The sequence below is a fragment of the Ursus arctos genome, unplaced genomic scaffold (genome assembly GCF_023065955.2).
Source record: "Ursus arctos isolate Adak ecotype North America unplaced genomic scaffold, UrsArc2.0 scaffold_27, whole genome shotgun sequence".
NCBI classification, from domain to species: Eukaryota; Metazoa; Chordata; class Mammalia; order Carnivora; family Ursidae; genus Ursus; species Ursus arctos.
This window is the reverse complement of record NW_026622952.1, coordinates 2190658-2213227: the sequence shown is the minus strand read 5'-3', so window position 1 is coordinate 2213227 and position 22570 is coordinate 2190658. Positions and strand designations below refer to the sequence as shown.

Genomic DNA, 22570 nt, shown 5'->3' with positions numbered 1-22570 from the left:
TGTATTCTCAAAGTTCTCCTGTCAGTTTGTACTTAATCCCGAATATATGTGGAGAATACACAACAGAAGGACCAGCGAGAGACCATGTGGGAGGGTGGCAGGGTCCCGCTCCCCATCTGCGGAGCTCCAGGAAGCACGCCCGGGGTAACCTCCAAGGGCAGCCCCAGAGAGCTGCTTCCATCCAGCAGGTGAAGCTGGTGTGGCAGAGAATTTTCGGGAAACGCGGACCCTGGGCCTAGTGCAGTTTGCATCCCCTCCGGCCCCACTTGCCCTCTGGGCCTCCCACAGGGTAAGACCACCAGGGGGCCTGGACCAGGGCTTCTTTTCCTCTTCCCCCTGCTCTGCTTCAGCCTCTCTTCCTCCTACACTCCCAGCCTCTCACTTTGTCTCCCTTACTCGGTGCCACTGCGGATGGGCCGGCTGCGCAGGCCAGATGGTGACAACGGGCGGCGAGCCCTCTCCCCACTGGGCCCCAGCAGCCCGGTGGCCATGCTGAGGGCGTGCGGGCAGAGGGGCCGCAGGGGAGCACTTCAGACATTCCAAGCTGGGTGCTGCGGCAGGCCCCGGAGGACAGCCCTGCCCACCCTGCTGGCGCTTGACTTACCTGGACGGCGTGATGGGCGTGAGGTCTTTCCCCATGGTTTGGATCACTCTCCTTCCCCAGACCCAGAGACCGGTACAGATTCCGACTCCTCCATAAAACAGCAGCCAGACGGGGGTCGCTGCCTCTTGCAGGACGGCGCCTTGCTCGTAAATCAGCCACAGGGCTACCAGGGGACCGATGGCGTTACTGGGAGGGAAAAAGAGGTGGTGACACAGACGTCGTCTGCACTGTGCACAGCGGGCGGTGGCTCCCCGGGCTAGAGGAAGGCCCACCAGACCGTATTTGTAGATCGCCCACACGATCGAAATGATGAATTTGTTTTATTGTGGTGAAATACCCCATGAAATTGACTGCTTCCACCATTTCTAAGTGTACGGTCCAGCAGCTGACACTGCCGTGACACCGATCTCTAGGACTCTCTCACCTTGCAAATCCGAAACTTTACACCCACGGAACAGTAGGTCCCTTTGCCCGGTGTTCCCCAACCCCCCCCCCCCCCCCCCCACGGCTCACCACCATCCGAGTTTCTGTTGCTACAGATTTGACTACTCCGGGGACTTCACAGAGTAGAATGACTCAATATTCGTCTTTGTGTGACGGGCTTATGTCACTCTGCGTCACGTCTTCAGGGTTCATCCACGTGGGAGAACGAGTCAGAATCTCCCCCCCTTCAAGGCTGCACACCCCACTGGACGCATGGCCCACATCGCCGTCCATCCCGCTGCCAGCTCACGCCGGTCGCTCCCACCCCCCGGCTCCGGTGAACAACGCTGCAGTGCACACGGGTGTACGGCTGCCCCTGCACCCCGCCTGCACTTCTTCTGGGTACACACTCAGAAGGAAGAAGACTGCTGGAGGACCCTCCAGACCGTGTTCCACAGCAGCCGCACCAGTTTATAGGCCCCCCAACAGCACACGAGGGCTCCCGGTTCTCCACACCCTGGCCAACACTTGTCACTGTGGTTTTGACAGGAGCCCCCCCTTAATGGGTATGTGACTTATTAATGTTTTAAAGAAGTACTAAAATATCACAAGTGGACACAAAAACCCAGTTCTTTTTTTCTCTTCTATTTTTTCTCTATTTTCATTTTCATTACTAGCACTGCTACTAATACTAGCTACCAGTTCGGGCAGCTGTGTCCACTCCCACACGACAGATCACAAACGCGTCTCTCACCGTTAGTTCTCACACCCACCCTGCCACTAGGCATCGTTGCTCCTGTTTTACTGACGAAACAGATGCCAAAGTTTTGTCACCAGCAGGAGGCAGGTCTCCCTTTCCCCTCAACCCGCTACTGTCACTCGGGCCCTTGGCAAGCACATGTGGACTGTCTTGGGGGATGCCACAGGTTTGGTTTGGTTTGGTTTTTAAAGTAGGCTCCATGCCCAGAGCGGAGCCCAATGGGGGGCTTGAACTCATTCAGTACTATAAATTTCTAAGCACTGCTTTTGCTGCAACCCATTAATTTTGATTTGCTTTCATTTTAATTTAGTTTAAAATACTTAAAAATTTCTCCTTTGATCCATGTGTTATTTAGAAGTGTTGTTTAATCTCCTTGTGTTCTGGGATCTTCTAATAATCTTTCTGTTATGGATTTCTAGTTTAATTCCATTGTGCTCTGAGAGTAGTAGCTTTATTTTTTTCAAATGTGTTTAGGTGTGTTTTATGGTCTAAAATATAGCATATTTTGCTGAATGTTCCATATGAGCTTGAAAAGGATGTGAATTCTGCTACTGTTAGATGAAGTACTCCACAGATGTCAGTTATATCCAGGTGATTTGATGGGTTTAGTGAATTCAACTATGTTCTTATTGATTTTCTGCTTGCTGTGTCTGTTCTGTCTAAAATTAATATAGCGACTCCTGTTTTCCTTTGATTAATATTAGCATGGTATATTTTCCTCCTTCCATTTACTTTTAACCTGAATGTGTCTTCATATTTAAAGTGAATTTCTTATGGCAACATACATTTGGGTCTTGTTTTTTGATCCAGTCTGACAGTCCTAATAGGTGCATTTAGACCACTGACATTCAAAATGATTACTGATATAGGACAATTAATATCTACCATTTTTGTTACTCTTTTCTATTTGTTCGCCTTGTTCTTTCCTATTTTTGTCTTCCACTTTTTTTTTGCCTTTTAATTGAGCATTTTATATGATTTCATCTTCTCTCTTCTCTTAGCATATTGATTATACTTTTTTTAAACTGTTTTTAATGGTTGCGCTAGACTTTGCAATATATACTTATACAGCTAATCCATGTCCGCTTTCAAAAAATACTATACCATTTAACAGACAGCATGTGTCCTTAAAATTAAAAAAGATCCTCATTTCTCGCTCCCATCCCCTGTATCACTGCTGTCATTCATTTCACTTAATACAGGCATACATGATGATATATATATATAAAATATATAATATAAAATGTATAAAATACATACATAGTTGACTCTTCAACACTGTGGGGATTGGGATGCTGACCCCCCAGTCAAAACTCTATATAATTTCTGACTTCACAAAAGCTTTACTACTAATAGTACTGTTGACTGCAAGCCTATTAACACATATTTTGCATGTTATATGTAATATATAGTGTATTTTTACAATAAAGTAAGCTAGAGAAAAGAAAATGTTAAGAAACTCAAAGAAATGTATTTATAGTACTGTACCGTATTTATTGAAAGAGATCTGCATATACGGGGACACAGTTCAAACCCATGTTGTTCAAAGGTCAACTATATATACATACATACATATGCGTACCTACATATACACATAGATAGCTGTGTGTGTGTATGTATGGGTGTGTGTGTGTGTGTGTGTGTGTGTAGAGTTTTATTCAATTATGGGCTGAGAGCAGACGTTGTATTATTTATATTCTTTTTAATTTGTTGAGATATGTTTATATATTAAACTATATTTACGTAACTTTATATGTATATATAATATATATTAATTATATATATTAACATATATATTAAATATATATTAACATACACGACTGAATAATTGATACACTGTTAGTATTATTTTGAACAAACTGTTATCTTCAGATCAATTGAGAATAAGAAGAACAAGAACTTTTACCTTTACTTACCCCTTCCTTTGAGTTTCTGAGCTACATTATCTTTCTTCTCTCTAAAGAATTTCTCTTAACATTTCTTACAAGTCAAGGTATTTCTCTGGCAACAAACTCTCTCAATTTTTGTTCATCTGAGACAGTCTTTATTTCTCTTTCACTTCTGAAGAATAATTTCCCAGGGTATGTAATTCTAGGTTGGTGGATTTTTTCCCCCTCAACACTTGAAATATTTCACTCCACTCTCAACTGCATGATTTCTGAGAAGATGGATGTAATTCTTATCTTTGTTCCTCTATAAGTTTTTTTCTTCTGGCTTCTTTCAGGTATTTTTTATCTCTGATTTTCTATAGTTTGAGAATGATATGCCTAGGTATAATTTCTTGGGGGCATTTATCCTACTTGCTACTCTCTGAGCTTCCTGGACCCATGGGTTGGTGTCTACCATTGATATGGGGAAATTTTCAGTCACTATTGTTTCGAATATTTCATCTGTTCCTTTCTCTCTGTCTTCTCCTTCTGGTAATCCTATTATGCATATGTTAACACCTCTGTAACTGTCCCACACTCCTTGAATATTCTATTCTGTTTCTTTCGGTCTTCATTCTCTTTAATTTTCAGTTTTGGGGATTCCTGTTGACATATCCTCAAGCTCAGAGATTCTTTCCTCAGCCGTGTCTAGTGTACTAGTAAGCCCATCAAAGGCATTCTTCATTTCTGTTACAGTGTCAACTCTCATATTTCTTTCTGGTTCTTTCTTTTTTTTTTAATAATATTTTTTTATTATATTATGTTAGTCACCATACAGTACATCCCTGGTTTTTGATGTAAAGTTCCATGATTCGTTAGTTGCGTATAACACCCAGTGCACCATGCAATACGTGCCCTCCTTACTACCCATCACCAACCTATCCCATTCCCCCACCCCCTCCCCTCTGAGGCCCTAAGTTTGTTTCTCAGAGTCCATCGTCTCTCATGCTTCATTCCCCCTTCTGATAACCCCCCTTTCTTTATCCCTTTCTTCTCCTACTGATCTTCCTAGTTCTTATGTTCCATAGATGAGAGAAACCATATGAGAATTGTCTTTCTCTGCTTGACTTATTTCACTTAGCATTATCTCCTCCAGTGCCGTCCATGTTGCAGCAAATGTTGAGAATTCGTTCTTTTTGATAGCTGAGTAATATTCCATTGTATATATGGACCACAACTTCTTAATCCAGTCATCTGTTGAAGGGCATCTCGCCTCCTTCCATGATTTAGCTATTGTGGACAATGCTGCTATGAACACTGGGGTGCATATGGCCCTTCTCTTCACTACGTCTGTATCTTTGGGGTAAATACCCAGTAGTGCAATGGCTGGATCATAGGGTAGCTCAATTTTTAACTTTTTAAGGGACCTGCACACTGTTTTCCAGAGTGGCTGTACTAACTTCCATTCCCACCAACAATGTAGGAGGGATCCCCTTTCTCCACATCCTCTCCAACATTTGTTGTTTCCTGCCTTGCCAATTTTTGCCATTCTAACTGGCATAAGGTGGTATCTCAGGGTAGTTTTGATTTGAATTTCCCTGATGGCTAATGATTTTGAACATTTTTTCGTGTGTCAGTTAGCCATTTGTATGTCTTCATTGGGAAAGTGTCTGGTCATATCTTCTGCCCATTTTATGATTCGTTTATTTGTTTCTTGTGCATTGAGTTTGAAAAGTTCTTTGTAGATCTTGGATACCAGTCTTTTATCTGCAGTGTCATTTGCAAATATATTCTTCATTCCGTGGGCTGCCTCTTCGTTTTTTTGACTGTTTCCTTGGCTGTGCAGAAGCTTTTTATCTTGATGAAGTCCCACAAGTTCATTTTATCTTTTGTTTCTCTTGCCTTTGGAGATGTGTCACGAAAAAGGTTGCTGTGGCCGATATCGTAGAGGTTGCTGCCTATGTTCTCCTCTATGATTTTGATGGATTCCTGTCTCACATCGAAGTCTTTCATCCATTTGGAGTTTATCTTTGTGTATGGTGTGAGAGAGTGGTCAAGTTTCATTCTTTTACATGTAGCTGTCCAATTTTCCCAGCACCATTTATTGAAGAGACTTTTTTCCACTGGATGTTTTTTCCTGCTTTATCAAAGATTAGTTGCCTAATGAGCCGAGGGTCCATTTCTGGGTTCTCTATTCTGTTCCATTGGTCTATGTGTCTGTTTTTGTGCCAGTACCATGCTGTCTTTGTGATCACAGCTTTGTAGTACAACTTGAAATCCGGCATTGTGATGCCCCCAGCTTTGTTTTTCCTTTTCAACACTTCCTTGGCGATTCGTGGCCTTTTCTGGTTCCACACAAATTTAAGGGCTGTTTGTTCCAGTTCTTTGAAAAATGTCATTGGTATTTTGATCGGGATGGCATTGAAAGTGTAGATTGCTCTGGGTAGCACGGACATTTTAACTGTGTTAATTCTTCCGATCCATGAGCATGGAATATTTTTCCATCTTTTTGTGTCTTCTTCAATGTCTTTCAAGAGTGATTTGTAGTTTCTAAAATATAGATCCTTTACGTCTCTGGTTAAGTTAATTCCAAGATAACGTATGATTTCTGGTGCTATTGTAAATGGGAACGGATTCCCTAATTTCTCTTTCTTCAGTCTCATTTTTCGTGTATAGAAATGCAACTGATTTCTGAGCATTGATTTTGTATCCCGCCACATTACTGAATTGCTCTATAACTTCTAGTAGTTTGGGGGTGGATTCTTTTGGGTTTTCCATATAGAGTATCATGTCATCTGCGAAGAGAGACAGTTTGACTTCTTTGCTGATTTGGATACCTTTTAAAGCTTTTTGTTGTCTGATTGCTGTTGCCAGGACTTCTAGTACTATGTTGAAAAATAGTGGCGAGAGTGGGCATCCTTGTCGTTCCTGATCTTAAGGGAAAGGCTTCCAGCTTCTCCCCATTGAGAATGATATTTGCTGTAGGCTTTTCATAGATGGTTTTTATGATATTGAGGAATGTACCTTCTATCCCTACACTCTGAAGGGTTTTAATCAGGAAACGATGCTGTATTTTGTCAAATGCTTTTTCTGCATCTATTGAGAGAATCATATGATTTTTGGCTTTTTTCTTGTTGATTTAATCTATCACACTGATAGATTTGTGAATGTTGAACCACCCTTGCATCCCAGGGATGAATCCCACTTGGTCATGATGGATAATCCTTTTAATGTACTGTTGGATTCTATTAGCCAGGATCTTGTTGAGAATTTTGGCGTCCATATTCATGAGGGGAATCGGTCTGTAATTCTTTTTGATGGGGTCTTTACCTGGTTTGGGGATCAAGGTAATATTGACCTCATACAATGCGTTTGGTAGCTTTCCTTCTGCTTCTATTTTTTGAAATAGCTTTAGGAGAATAGGTATTATTTCTTCTTTGAATGTTTGGTAGAATTCCCCAGGGAAACCATCAGGCCCTGGTGTTTTGTTTTTTGGAAGGTTTTTAATCACTGTTTCAATCTCTTCATAATTAATTGGCCTGTTTAAAAAATCAATTTCTTCCTGTTTCAGTCTTGGTAGTTTATAGGTTTCCAGGAAGGCCTCCATCTCTTCCAGATTGCTTAATTTATTGGCATAAAGCTGTTGATAAAAGTTTCTAATAATCCTTCCAATTTCGTTGCTGTTCGTTGTGACCTCTCCCTTTTCATTCGTAATTTTATTAATTTGGGTCCTTTCTCTATTCTTTTGGATAAGTCTTGCCAGTGGTTTGTTGATTTTATTAATTCTTTCAAAGAACCAGCTTCTAGTTCTGCTATCTGCTCTACTGTGCTCCTGGTTTCTAATTCATTGATCTCTGCTCTAATCTTGATCAACTGCTTTCTCGTGTGTGGATTAGGCCTGTTCTTCTGTTGCTGTTCCAGCTTCTTGAGGTGAGAATATAAAAACTGCATTTTAGATTTTTCTATTCTTTTGAGTGAGGCTTGGATGGCTATGTATTTTCCCCTCAGGACTGCCTTTGCAGTGTCCGATAGGTTTTGAACTGTTGTGTTTTCATTCTCATTGGTCTTCATAAATTGTTTAAATTGATTTTTGATTTCCTGGTTTATCGAATCATTCTTGAGCAGGATGGTTCTTAGTCTCCAAGTGTTTGAGTTTCTTCCAAATTTTTCCTTGTGGTTGAGTTCCAATTTCAGAGCGTTGTGGTCTGAGAATATGCAGGGAATAATTCCAGTCTTTTGGTATTGGTTGAGACCTGTTTTGTGTCCCAGAACATGGTCTATTCTTGAGAACGTTCCATGGGCATTAGAATTGAATGAGTATTCTTTGGTTCTGGTGTGTAGTGTTCTATATATATCTATGAGGTCCAACTCGTCGAGTATGGCATTCAAAGCTCTTGTTTCTTTGTTGATTTTCTGCTTAGATGATCTATCTATTGCTGATAGTGGAGTCTTGAGGTCCCCTACTATTAATGTATTATTATCTATATGTCTCTTTATTCTGGTTAAGAGTTGGCTTGTGTATCTTGCTGCTCCTCTGGTGGGGGCATATATATTTAAAATTGTCATATCCACTTGTTGGATACATCCTTTAAGAATAATACAGTGTCCTTCTGTATCTCTATAGTCTTTAGTTTAAAATCCAATCTGTCTGATATGAGAATTGCTACCCCAGCTTTCTTTTGAGGTCCATTGGCATGAATGATGGTATTCCATCCCTTTACTTTCAGTCTGGATGTATCTTTAGATTCAAAATGAGTCTCTTGTAGACAGCAAATGGATGGGTCATTTCTTTTTATCCAATCTGCAACCCTGTGGCGTTTTATGGGAGCATTTAGGCCATTCACATTGAGAGTGATTATTGAGAGATATGATTTTAATGATGCCATGTTGCCTGTAAAGTCTTTGTTTCTATAGATCGTGACTTTCTGTTCTGTATCACTCTTGGGGCCTTTTTACTTTTATAGAACCCCTCTTAATATCTCCTGTGGGGCTGGTTTCGTGGTTATGAAATTGGTCAGTGACTGGAGATTCTGGAAGTTCTTTATCTCTCCATCAATTCTGAATGACAGCCTTGCTGGATAAAGGATCCTTGGCTGCATGTTTTTCTCTGAAAGAGCTTTAAAAATGCCCCCTCCCAACCCTTTCTCTCATTCCAGGTCTGTGTAGACAGGTCTGATGTAATTCTGATATCTTTGCCTTGGTACGTGAGAAATTTCTTTGCCCTGGCCACTTTCAATACTGTATCCTTGGATCTAATATTTGCGAATTGCACTATGACGTGACGTGGCGTAGGTTTGTCGTGGTTGAGCTTGGGAGGGGTCCTCTCTGCCTCTTGGACACGAATGCTTGTTTCCTTTGCTAGATTAGGGGAGTTTTCAGCTACAATTTGTTCAAATATCTCTTCTAGAACTCTGTTTTTCTCCACCCCCTCGATGCCAATGATTCTGACACTGGAACGTTTCATTGAGTTAGTAATCTCCCGTAACCTACATTCTTGAGATTTGATTTTTTTGAGCCAAGTTTCTGTCTTAGCTTTCTCTTCTACTAACCCATCCTCCAATTCGCCGATTTGTTCTTCTGCCTCATCCACCCTGGCCGTCAGAGCATCTAGTTTTGACTGCATTTGATTCATAGCATTTTTATTTTCTGCCAGATTCACTCTCATTTCCACCCTTAGAGATTCTATATTCTCGTTAATATTTTTGTTAATATTTTTTTCAAGTCTACACATCATCTTGACCATTGTTACTCTGAACTCCATTTCTGATAATTTGGTTATATCCATATCCATTTGTTCTGTGGCAGAGGCCACAGACTCATTGTCTTTTCTTTGCTGGGAGGGATTTCTCCTTCTCGTCATTCTGATGAGGAGAGGTTGCGGGTTTTCCAGAGCCCAAATTATTGACCAGGACCCAGGCAGTGTGCACTTGTTTTATAAGGACCTTAGGGATGTGGGCTTCTTGATTTTTCAGCCTTCCTTCTGGGGGAGGGGTCCTGCCGCTCCGATACTCAGGCAACCCTGTTTGGGTAGAGTCCCCTGCAAGTGGGGATGGGGATGGGTACCCTGTGAGCCGGTATTTCCAGGCTTTTGTTCTCTGGCAGCTTTCCCTGGCGGTTTGCTGTGCCTCTTCTGAGAGTCAGAGCAGCAGCGGCCGAATCTCAGCCTCTGTCTCAGAACGGAGGGATCGCGGACCGTTCTCCACTGATGTTATGGCCACTTTAACTCTGTTTCTGTTGGTGCTGCTCAACCCTGCAGCGTCCCGGGATGTGCGCCCCACACCCAGCTCCCAGCTCTCACTTCCAGGGCCTGCGCGTCTCTGTCCTTTGTGTTTCTAACACCGCCAGCCACCAGCCGCCCCCGCACGCTCCGGAGCTCCGGGTCTCAGTCTGGTGGCGCCCACTCCCCGGCTCACGGTCTCAGTCCGCTCTCTCGCGGGTGCCGGTCCGAGAGTCCACCCACTCTCCAGTGCAGGTGGCTACCGCTTCCTGGCGCCCAAACGCGGCGGCTCCCTCCCCCTTCCGTTTATCTTCCGATATCTGTGCGCGGGTTCACGGCTCCCCGATTCGTTCCGCAATACTCATGGCTGGAGATGTTCATTTGTAGAGATCCAGATGTATCTTCCTGCGACTCACGCTGATTCCATGGGTGTTCAGGATGGTCTGGTACCTATCCAGCTCGACTCAGGGGACCAGTCGAAAAAGGGGACCCCTACTCTTCCGCCATCTTAACTCCCCTCCCTCTTTCTGGTTCTTTCTTAGGGTTTCCACGTCTCTGCTTACATTGCCTATCTGTTCTTGAGCGATGCCTACTTCACCCACTAGAACCCTCAGCATACTGATCACAGTTGTTTTAAATTCCCCGTCTAATCATTCCAACATCCCTTGCCATGTCTGGTTCTGATGCTTGCTCTGTCTCTTCCAATTGGGCACTCTGCCTTTTGGTATGTCTTGTATTTTTCTTGACAGGCAGACACGAGGTACCAGGTAAAAGGAGCTGCTGTGAGCTGGCCTGCAGTGATGCAGTGGAGGGGGAGGCCAGGCGGGGAAGGCTTCTCTAGTCCTAAGGTACAGCTCAGTCTGTCAGTGAGGCTCTGCCTCTGGACTGCGAACTTTACAAGTATTTCTGTTTGTTTCTCCCCCTTCCTGTAGCACGGGATGGTTCGAGTGAGCTAGAGTATCCCTTCCTCCAGGTTAGGCTGTGATAGTACCTCAGCGGGTTAGGCTCTGGTTAGCTAGTTTTCCCTGAGGGCAGTTGGTTAAGAACACAGTGCTCTGGGTCTGTCAAGATGGTTACTTTGCCTCTGGCCCGCCATGGAAGCAGGAGGGCATTGTTTTCCCTGATGTTCACCGTGAGGAGCTGGTAGAGTCCCTAGAGGTAAAACTGACAATCTGGTGGGGGCCTGCCATGGGCTCTCCCTGAGTCTTCACCTCTCACACTTGTCTCCACCGAGCGTGCAGGAATTCATCATTACGGCTCAGGCTCTCCTGCCCGGCACTGGTTCCCACAGCTCTTTCCACTCGCAAGTCCCTCCATGACCCCCTGTACTTGTCTGTCTCTCCCGTACTCGTCCTGGGGGCAGCTGTCTGCCCTGAGTCCTCCTCACTCTCATGGATCCAGGAGCAGTTGTTGATCTTTCAGTCTGTCCACTTTGTCGCTTGTTGTGAGGATGGAGGACAACCTCCGAGCTCCTGCGTGCGGAAGCCCCGCAGGCCTCCGACGGCGGTCGCCTGCAGCTCCAGTCTCCCCTCCTCAGCTGCTCGACGCCATGCAGGCAGAGTGGAGGCGGAGGGTCACAAAGAACTGCCTCTCGAGTCGGCTTCCCGTTAGCTGTGTGATCCTGGACAAGAAACGTCACGTTTCCGAGCTTCAGATTCCCTGTCTTGGGAGGATACCCCTTATGACCTCAAAGGGGACCATTTTGAGGTCGATTAGAGTCAGTTACAAATGGTTCAGCCCCGAAGCCTGGGGTAAACTTAACCTTTGGTTAAAGGAACAGAAGCCTCTCTTCACTGTCACATTACTTCCAGAACCTTGCTTTTATCTGACTGTGTCTGTACTCAGAAACCTCAAAACCAGCCCCTGCACTGCAAGCCACCGCCCCAGACTCCAGTCACCTGCAGCAGTCCCCGCCCGGACTCTTCCCGAGGCCTTGCAACACTGCTCGGGGGGTTCGTTACTCTTCCATGTACCTTCTTTTAACCAACCCAGCTGGGATTTAAACTCCCAAAGAACAGCGACCCAATTTAGAACACTGCCAGTACCAGGGCTTCAAGGAAGAATTTCTTCTGATCAGGAGGAAGAGGAAGTAGGGTGGTGCTGGGTGGGGGGTGGGCAGTCAAAAACCTAAGATAGGACAGCACATGATGCCTCAAATACAATAACATGGCAACACTTATACAACAGTGAGTGGAACTCAAGATGTCCAGGCCTCTCGTCTGGGAGGACAACTCCTTTTAAAAAGAACAGACATTGAACTGCACGTGGTTAGGCAGTGTCTGGAAAGCCACAGTTATAGAATGGAGAGTCATGTATCTGGGCAAGAAATACAACAGCATGTGTTCCTGATTTTGAAAAAAACATTCGGCCTGACGATCATTATAATAATAGTAATAAGGACATACATAGATACTGACTATGTGAGGAGCACCGTCCTAAGCACATTAAATACAACATCTCACTTACTCCTCCTGGAAACCTCATGAGGCTGGTACTAGTTTACTCCCATTTTACAGACTGGGACATGGAGGTTTTGGGAAAACACATGCCTTGTCTAGGGCTTCCCAGCTTGTAAGAAGAGAACATGGATTCTTTACACTTTCCAGGCCTCTATGACCTGCTGATCTTCCAGTCCACACTCTCTCCCTCCGTGGCCTCCTTGCTCTTCCTACGATAACCTAGGCACGCTCCTGCCTCAGGCCTTTGCTCTCCCACAGATGCTCAGTGGCTGGCTCCTGCAGCCCCTTCAGTTCTCACCCGGCGAGCCCTAACTTGAGCAGCCTGGCCAACACTGCAGTCCCCCAGATGCTGCCATCTTATTCTGCCCTTCGCATTCACACCGCCCAGCACACCACACACGCTAGCCGCCTGTCTACTCCCAGCGACAGGGCTCTTAGTCGGCCGTCCGACACCCAGCACAGTGCCTGGCCCGCAGGCAGACCCTCCGCACGTACTCGCTGAAGGAACGAGTGGCTTACCTCACGTCATTGCCACCGTGAGCGAAGGATCCAAAACAGGCAGTGAGGACCTGCAGGAAATGGAACAGGAGGTGGACCTCGGCTGTGTCCTTCTCCTCCTTCTCGTCTTCGGCAGGGTCCTCTCGGGGCTGGTCAGGGTCTGTCAGCTCCGATGCCAGCTTCATTTCCACACCTCCCTCGTCGGCCTCGATCTCGGCTTCCGCCACCGCATTGCAGTAGCTCGAGTAGCTGTCATAGCGAAGTCTCTTCTTGGAGTAGGACACGGCGTCGCCCACCAGCTTCTCGCTGTCCTCGGGGGCGGAGGCCGAGTCGGCGGCTTTGAAGGTCGAGTGCACGGGCATCCCACAGATGGCGGCCGTGTAGCACGTGTAGCTGTTGTTCCGGCGCAGCAGCCTGTAGTTGCTCTCGGGGCCGGGCCTCTCCTCGGGGCCCCTGTCCGTGTGCATTCTGTGCAGCAGGTCCTTGTAGAGCCCCGAGTCTTTGTGGACTGTATGGTACACGTGGCCGTCGCTCCGCGTAGGGCCGTCCAAGCCGAAGGTGCCGTTGGAGACGGGCGACTTTGCAGAGCCGTGAGTCATGGAGAGTGCCCTCCCTGCAAAGGGGAACGAGAGTCTGACTTTCTAGACTTTGGAATACAAATCATTTCTGGAAGGAAAGACACTTCTTGGGGTGGGTATGTCTGGAAATCAGGGTTATGGGGGATTTTCTAATTTCCCACATGCTTTCTTTTCCAAATCAACTACAAAGAACACGGTTAAAATCAAAAAGGAAACTTGGAAACATACAAATTAATAATATGGCATTTGAAAATGATGCTATCTTTCTCCTAAAAAGTGTCTTCTAGAAATTACCAGAGCACTTGTTCCTGTTTCTAGTAACCAATAAAGGGAGAAGCCTTATAAGGAACTTATCCTGGGAAAACTTCATACATGAGGGACAAAATCCAGTTCACTGTGAGACAGATATTCCAGGTGTTCCTTAAAGGCCAATCATGACTGTCAGAGGCAGATATCTCTCGGATCAGTGGGGCAAAAATCCACTGGCTTTCTTTGGGCCAAGTCTGAGAGTGCACCCACAGGAAGCGAAAGCAGGTGCCAGGGCCCCACCTCGCAGGGAGGCGGGGAGCTGCCCGGACAGGCTTGGCAGAGGCCGGTGCTCGCCCATCCTTCACAAATGTTAGGAGACCAAAGAATCCCACCATCGCAGGACAATCTCAATGTTTCCTGAGGTTTCCGTGACTCTACAGCAGGACAGGCTCCTTGGTTCCGATGTCAGCTTTCTCTGTCTTCCAGGAGGAAGGCACACTAAGCGAGCTGGAAGGGCCAATCTCCGGCAGCTAGGTGACTGCACCACGGAGGACGCGCGTGCAGCTGACTGAGCCGCACGGAGGCAGTGTGCGGGCCTGACGGGACTAGACATAGCTCTTGGAACAAAATCATAGGCCTGCTCTGTTGACTGCATGATCTCCTGAGACATCTTTAGCCCCTGGGTTGTCCCAAAACATGAAACTGGGGAACACTTTTGTGCATTAAAACCCAACCATCCAGAGACAGGCCTGGCTGGTGTCCCCCAGAACTGCTCTCTGCCACCATGCAAACCCAAAACCTCTGCACGCGTCTCACCATAGGAGGCCCGGGGGTGGTTTCCCACTGAGGTGCCTTCTGAGGTCCCAGCTGGCTCCCCTGCCGGCCCCGTGAGAGGGACGGTGCTGTCGTCATTGGCCTTGGCACCTGGTAGCTCTTTAAATACTGGGGACTCCACTTCCTGAATTTTCCCAAGGCTTTCATCAGACACTCGTGATAAAGCAGCTTCTTTTTGTAATTTGCCTAAAGAAAATATAGTCATAACTGAAAATGCTGTAATAGAGTTCTTATTAAAAAATGAATATAAAAATGAGTATTTATCTTTATGATTCAATACTTACTTTGGAAATGAAAAAAAAATAGTTATAGCTAGATAGAAAAAGAAAGTGGAGAGTTCAATTATCTGGGAAACTTGAGCCAGAAAATTCAGCTACGGAGGACAAGAGGTGGGCTCAGGCCTCAGTTATCTCCTCCAAAACCAACAAATAGAGAGGGCTAGATCTGGCCCCCACGGTCCCTTCTAGGGCTAGCATTCCGTAATCCTACAACCATCTGGACTGGACTTCTGTTTTCTTAAACTAACCTCAAAATCACTGAAACGTTTATCCTTTTTGTCTTCAGAGGTATTAGTTATAGTCTCTTTGGTTTTCTTCTGTTCAATAAATTATTGGTCTCCGATTTCTTCAGGTCACCAAATCTTAGGAAACAAGCAAATCATCTTCCAAAAAGGAACAGAGAGATCTTACTCACTTTTAAAAATCCTTTACTTTCAAAAGAGAGAAGGGATTTTTAAAAACGCTGCTTGAAAGCTCTGTAGCATTCTTTTTAATTAGATCTGATAAGTGGTGCCGCTGATTGAATGATCTCGCTGCTTACGAATTCTCCTGGGCAAATTTCTAAGCTCTCACCTAAAATGCAAGTATTCTTCTCAGTCCCTCTGCTGGATACACTCACAAAATCGCCATCCCCTCTCTTTCTCTATCTAGAGAGTCAGAAGAAATACAGATTTTCCAAAACTACACTTCTGTACTACAGGGAACAGAGAAAAAGGTACACACACATGTCCGACCACGAGATGCTTATTATCAAAATGAGAGAAGGTAATTTCTGTAAAGAAAGATTGCAATAATAATTAAGCAAAAATTGTTAACGCTTACGTGAGATAGGTTTCATTATTTTCTGCTTTTTATTAATGAACACGCTGAGGTACAGACAGATCAAGTCATTTGCCCAGAGTCACCCACGTGGTAAAATGCCTGCAGTTTAGCTCTATGGCCTGTGTCCTTAATCACTAATGTGTACTTAAAAGAACTGAACAAGAAACATACGGTGAAATACCAAAATATGGCATTGACACAAAAAAAAAATCTCCTGGGAAGCCAGAATGGGGGGCAATATCAGTTTCCTGCTGTCATATTAACAGCCTTAAGCTGGAAAGCGACGATTTTATAGTCTATTCGACAAGCGTGTTCAGCTATTAGGAAAAGCCTTTAACGTCAAAGCATTTAAGCATGGGGTTCAGTCAGGCCAGCGGCATGTTTTGAGGGGTTCATCTTGAGCAAGTGCTCTGTATGAACAGAGCAGGTGGTAATTATTCTCAGCAGGGAGCGGGGCTACCTGGGGGAAGCAGCAGCAGCTAGCTATTAACTATTACTGACGTGGCTTTACTATTTAGTCTGAAGTTGTATGTATTAATGCGGATCTTTCTAGCATTTGTTTTTCACTTGTATGCAGTAAGCTGACTACGTGCGTATGTGTCCATCCTGATTCAAAGACGTGTCTGGATCCGTGTAGCCCCCACCACACTCAGGATACAGAGAGGCCCTACCACCCCCCAAAGCTCTCCGTGTAGTCAGATCCCCTGCCCAGCTCCTGGGCAACCGCTGACCTGGTCTCTGTCCCTAGTGTTGTCTTTTTCAGAATGTCATATAAATGAAACCACAAAATTTGTGTTTTTATAAAAATTTTAAAAAGGGAAAAAACTTTTGTGAGTAGGTAAAACAGTTTTTAGATGTGACACTCAAAACGCAATTTATAAAAAAGGTTGGTAAACTGAACCTCGTCAAGGCTAACAGCTGTTGCTCTGTGAGATACACTATTAAGGGAATGAAAAGACAAGCTACAGCTCGGGAGGAAGTGTTTGCAAATCCCGACAGAAGATTTGTATTCAGAATATAGAGAGAAATCTTCAAAAATAGCGCAGTTACAAAATGAGCAAAAAATGTGAACACACACTTCATCAGCAAAGCTATATAAATGACAAATAAGTGCATGGAAAGGTGCTCCACAGTGTTAGTCATCACAGAAGTGCAAATTAAAATCACGAGATATCACTACACACCAATGTGAATGGCTCAAAAAAATATGGACAAGCTTTATGCATTTCTTTTTCCCTAAGAGTCTTATCACTTTCTATTTTCATTTAATTCTATGATGCACTTTGAGTTAATTGTTTTTTTTACAGGTGTGAGGCTTAAGTCAAGGTTCTTTTTTTTGTATGCAGATGTCCAAATGTTCTAATACCATTTGTTGAAAGATGACTCTTTCTCCACTGAAGTGCCTCTATACTTTGCTGAAAATCAATGTGCTGTATTTGTGTGGGTCTATTTCTGGACTCTAGCCTGTTCTATTAACGTGGGTATCTATCTTTCCACTAATACCACATGGTCTGCTTTATATTAAGTCTGAGTCAAGTAGTATGAATCCTCCAACTTGTTCTTTTTTTTAAATTGCTTTTGGCTATTCCGACCCCTTTACCTTACCATATAGATTTTAAAAGCAACTGGTCTAAATCTACGAAATATCTTGCTGGGATTTTAATTTAAATCGTATTAAATCTAGAGAGCAATTTGACAAGAACTGACATCGTAACTATACTGGGTCTTCCAATTCATGAACGTGGTATGTCTCCTCATTTGTTTTGCTCTTCTTCAAAATATGGGTTTTCAAATTTAGGTATGTCCACGCTGAAACACAATTGTAAGGCACACTCTAAGGCCAAAAGTAAATACTACTTTTCTTTTGAGAGCCCTATAAAAGCATGTGGACTCAAGGCTTGAAATTATGTTGCTAGTGACAGAAAAACAACTCGGGCAACTTTCCGACCCATATTCTTCTTTTTTAAAAAATTGTTTATGTTGAGGTGTAATTTATACATAATAAAATTCATACATTTTAAATGTACAGGTAGATGACCTGTGATGAATGAGTAGACCCTATAAACATTCCCCCAACTGGGACAGAGAACATTTCCATGTCCCTGGAATGTTCCCGTGTGCCCCTTTGCCATCAGTCTCCTGTAATTCCCCACCATCTCCAGCACCCAGTGGTTTCAATTGCTATAGATTAATTTTCCCTAGAAACATACACTATGTACTCTTCTTTTGTATCTGGCTTCTTTTGTTCAAAACAACATCTGTGAAATTCATTATGTCGTGGGTAGTTCATTCTCTTTAGTGCTAAGCAGGTTTCTACTCTATGAATACACTACAATTCAGTTATCCTTTTACCTATTTAGGAACACTGGGGCTGTTTCTAGTTTCTGGCTGTTATGACAGAATGATTGCATACAAGTCTTTTTAGGAATGTGTATTTTCATTTTTCTTGGATAAATTCCTAGGAGTGGAATTACAGAGTCATGTGGTAAATGTATGCTTAACTTTACAGGAAACTTCTAATTTCCAAAGTGGTTGTACCATTTTTCACCATAACTGCATGTAAATTCTATTATTCCACTTCTTCATCAAAACTTCAAAATACTAGTTAATTTACTTTTAGCCATTCCTATGGGTGTGAACTAATATCTTATTATAGTGTTAATTTGCTTTTCCTTGAAGACTAATGTTTTTCTTCGGGCTGGTAGAACCTGACCAAATAGTTAACTTCCAGTTATCCAAGGCAACCAGGACTGCTCACTCAAATCACAGGTTACCAAGAAAAAGTTTGAGCGGGAAAACAGGAGCCAAGAGATAAGGATGGGGCATGTACCTCAGCGCTATGTTCTAGAGTCATCGAGGCTCCGGTTTCCTGTGTTTGTAAGGGTAACGGCGGATTACACCTGAAGCCCCAGGAACCAGGGATTTTGTAAATCAGAGGAATAAAAAAGCCCTTACCTGCTATTTTCCTCCGCATCCATGGACACACAAAGAGCCATACAAAAAGGGCAAACAGCAGGGCAACACCGAAGGAGATGAGTGCTATTGCCCACATGGGAAGGACCAGACCAAGCACTGGGAAGTAAGAAGGACAGCGGTGTTGTCAGTGGATACTTTCTGAAAGGTCAAGCCTCATATCGACATACTTTACATTTCCTAAATCCAAAATAAATCACCTGGACTTTGTATTTAATAAAACTCTCAACCAAAAAAAAAAAATATGCTATAGTTTTGGGGGTAGGAAGCTGTGTGTTTAAAACACACTACACCTTGTTAATATGTGGTTAAACTGAGTAGTAAGCCAACCATTAACATTTTACCAATGTGGCTCAAAGAGTGTATTAAGTTGTAATAAAACCATTTACTCATTATCTCAATATCAAGGTTCTGAAGCGGACAAACCCGGCCAAGAAAGGACTTTGCTGTCCTTTGTTGTGTTGCTGGCCCCCGCCAGGGCAGCAAGAAGCCGAGGACTGGAACCCTCACTGCACATGGCTGCTGACTGCTGCCTGTTTGGGTTTCTGAGGAGTCAGCAGCCCTGCTTTAAATGGCCATGACACTCTGACCACATACACAAACCTTTTTAAAGTCAGCTTGGAAACAGAAGTTTTTTCAAAGGACATTAACATTCAAAACTTAACTCTTCTTTGAAGTGTCAACTCATGGAATTACAACATAGAAAAACTTTTCATTAAAGTTCAATAATGCACACTAAGTTGCAATTACATTAGCCAATAAAAGGGCAGAAGTGCACGTGGTTTAGGAACATCACATTTTCCTGGCACTGTACTGTCTCCAGAACTCATCACTACATATCTTGTACATCTTCTGTCGCTGGTGGCAACAGGCAACCTTTCACCCGCATTCACACGTTTTCAATTTCAACAAGCATGCTTTGCACAGGAACAAGCAGACGTGTAAAAGAATACTTCCGTGGCATTATTTATAACAGTACGAATGTGCAAGACAACGAATGCCTGCGTCGTTATGGAAATGTGAAATAGATATAGGACAGAGTCATAAAAATGAGGTAGATCTCTACATATTGATAAGGAAGAGGCCCACAATCTGGTAAGTAAGAAACGCTGCCTGGATGTACACCATGATCCAATTCATGTTTAAAAAAGAAAACCCCATATTTATACTCTTACCATATGCACAAGTGTATAGAAAAGTTCTGGAATGATATAATGGCTACTCCTGTAGAGAGACAGGAAATTGGAGGGGCTTTCACTTCTGACTACATATACTTTCGTGCTGCTAACTTGGACAACATATGATAAGCGTGTCACCTTTGTAAACTGTTAAACATGTTTTAAAAGTCTTAAAGGAATAAACTATTTAAAACCTTGCTCTTTGCTCTTGGATTAAATAAATCTTTAAAGATGCAGGCTTTGTTACACTGTTAACCATTTCATACATACAAACCCACTCAAAGTTATTCTATTAAGGTATTATTAAACATTTCGGGAACTGTAAGAGGTAGAATGGGTATTAATACTATAAATGAGAGCCAGGATTAGCATATATAAATAGGAAAAACAACAAGCCAGAATCACCTGGCTGAATTATAGCTAAGGGGTCGCTGGTGGGAGTGTAGACACTCAGGGGCTAGACTACTCCACTCCCAGCACTCACTCTGACATCAGGAAGCAGTGGACTCAGGTGGGGCTGTGCCCTGTTAGCTGGCAGCCCAGCTCCAGCTCTGGCTCTGCCCCTAAATCTGTCAACTGTAAAACCACTCGGGCTCCCCTTACTGGGCTGTGCCTGTGGGTCTCGGCGTCCTGCCTTGCGCTTTACAACTTCACGTCAGCGTCTTACTACATGTGATACGAGACCACGCCAAAGCTGGCTCTTGCCAAACCGAGTAGTAACTTAATTAGCAACATCGAACTGATCAACTGCAACAGTACCACTCTTAGAGCTTCAAAGTATTTTTTTTTTATTTGAGAGAGAGAGAGCATGAGCAGGGGGGAAGGGTAGAGGGAGAAGCAGACTCCCCACTGAGGAGAGAGCCTGATGCGAAACTCGATCTCAGGACGCTGGGATCATGACCTGAGCAGAAGGCAGATGCTTAACTGACTGAGCCACCCAGGTGCCCCAAGTATTTGGTTTTTGAAGGGGTTTCCTTTGTGCCTTCTGGTTTAGTTGATGATAAAATTGTTAACTGGGCCACTTTTAGCTTCATTGCTGAATCTAAGAGAGGCAAGCCCTGGATACTGTGGGAAGAAAGAAACAATCTGGAGATAAATCTTCATAGATTTCATATATAATCTATCTATCTATAATCTGTTTTAAATGAGTGCGCACGTTTGCTCTTGGGCACTGTTTTTTTTTCCATCTGTGCTGAGCACAGCCTATGACAAAAGCAGAGAAGGCTGCTTTCTATGTTCCTTCCAAGCCCATCTCCATGCTTTCTGCTGGCGTCCTGTGGGAATCCTGAGGTGTCAGGACCAACATCCAGAAACGAGAAACTGAGGTTGGCTACAATACTTTTGGTCCTTGGCATAGACAATAAGTCACAACACCACCTGCCCTTTGTAGCTCTATCATCACAATCTCTTTTGCCATCAGTTCGGCCTGGGAAATGGCCAGAAAGCTCTGAGGTCACCCTCCTAAGTCAGGAGAAACTGGAAGGGAGAGTAGGGGATAAACACATCACTAAGGGTGGAAGTAGAGGAGAGACAGTAAAAAAATCAAGAGAACAACTGAAGGAATGCAGGAAAATGGGGAAAGTCATTGACAATGAGAGCAGAAAGGAACAGAATGGGGACAGAATTTGGATCTGTCCAAATTATTCCAGCAATTTAGTAACGTACCAGGGCAGCAAAGGAATGCGAAGAGTCACTTTTAAAGCTGGCATGCGAGACAAGCAAACGGACAGTTACGTCACACAGCTGTGATTGGTACTAATATATAAAAGCGAGTTTCATGGATAACAAACAATTAAGTACAAAAATTCGGTGTAGAAAGGCACTTGAATCAATGCGCATCCAAGGCAAAACTTTTGACAAAACTACTTTGCCTTGTCTTCCTGTGAGGATCTCAAACTGTTTTCCAATAATCACACCTTAGGTTGGCAATAAGACACGGGGCGCCTCTTCACTCCGCGGACAGGGCGCAGACCCTTCCGTTCCCTCAGCCAGGAGCTCACAGGACACCGGGGCTGCGAGGCCCTGCCCTCCGGCCCAGGCACAGGACCGCCATGCAGTCAGGCCCCTTCTAGCTCCTCAACAGCTAAGACGTGATGAACAGGGATGCAGCTCTACCCTCAAACATCTTCACAGTGCGATGTCAAATCCCCCCAAGATCAGAATATGCAGGAGACTTTCTAAAAACACTAGCTTCCGGGTTCATTACTTTGCTACACCTCTCATTTTTCACCTATGATGGTCATTACTAGAATCTACAGAATAAATACGACTCCTATAAAACCAACAGGATGTTAACTATATTACTTCCCTTAAACCCCTGCTCCTCAGCATCTCTCTACAGCCTTTCTTGCTCTTCTCTAATTTTATAAATAATATATGCTTGTTATGCTATTGTGAAAACATCCGTACAAAACTGTATGATGTACAAATATGAAAATTCCTCATCGCTCTTCTCTCTTGAACCTACTTTCTAGAGAAACACGGTAAACTATTTTGTGTGTCTCTTTCCAGGTATTTTCTAAATATAAACACACAGTGTAGAATGTGAGAATCTCTTTTTTCCTTTTTTTTAAAAAAAAGAACAGATGTACAATCATACTGTATATATTGTTCTGTGATTTCATTTCCCACGTACAATACACTGTGGACATCTTTCCAGAGTCACACACACACACACCCCTTTACCTCACCTGCAGATGCTGATGCTGCTGGGCGAGGGACCGCACTTTGACCCGGAAGTTAAACACGACCGCCAGAGGCGTACTTAGCCTATCAGCCCTGACAGCTCAAAGAAGCATGCAATGAATTTCAGCACTCATTCTTTCAAAA

General features: G+C 43.9%; 1 protein-coding gene across 12 annotated transcripts in view; it reads right to left on the bottom strand.

Annotated features, from left to right (window-relative positions):
- Window positions 1-22570, bottom strand: part of SLC20A2 (solute carrier family 20 member 2) — a 104441-nt gene that overhangs the window by 12325 nt on the left and 69546 nt on the right. For all 12 annotated transcript variants that reach the window (XR_008956007.1, XM_026485652.4, XM_048226213.2 and 9 more), the window contains 4 exons: window positions 18546-18662; window positions 14473-14676; window positions 12851-13442; window positions 605-790 (listed from right to left, as the gene is read on the bottom strand). Coding sequence is in view for 11 of the 12 variants with exons in the window: in XM_026485652.4 (XP_026341437.1) it covers window positions 605-790; window positions 12851-13442; window positions 14473-14676; window positions 18546-18662 (1099 nt within the window). In the remaining variant the exon portion in view is untranslated. The remainder of the gene's footprint in view (window positions 1-604; window positions 791-12850; window positions 13443-14472; window positions 14677-18545; window positions 18663-22570) is intronic.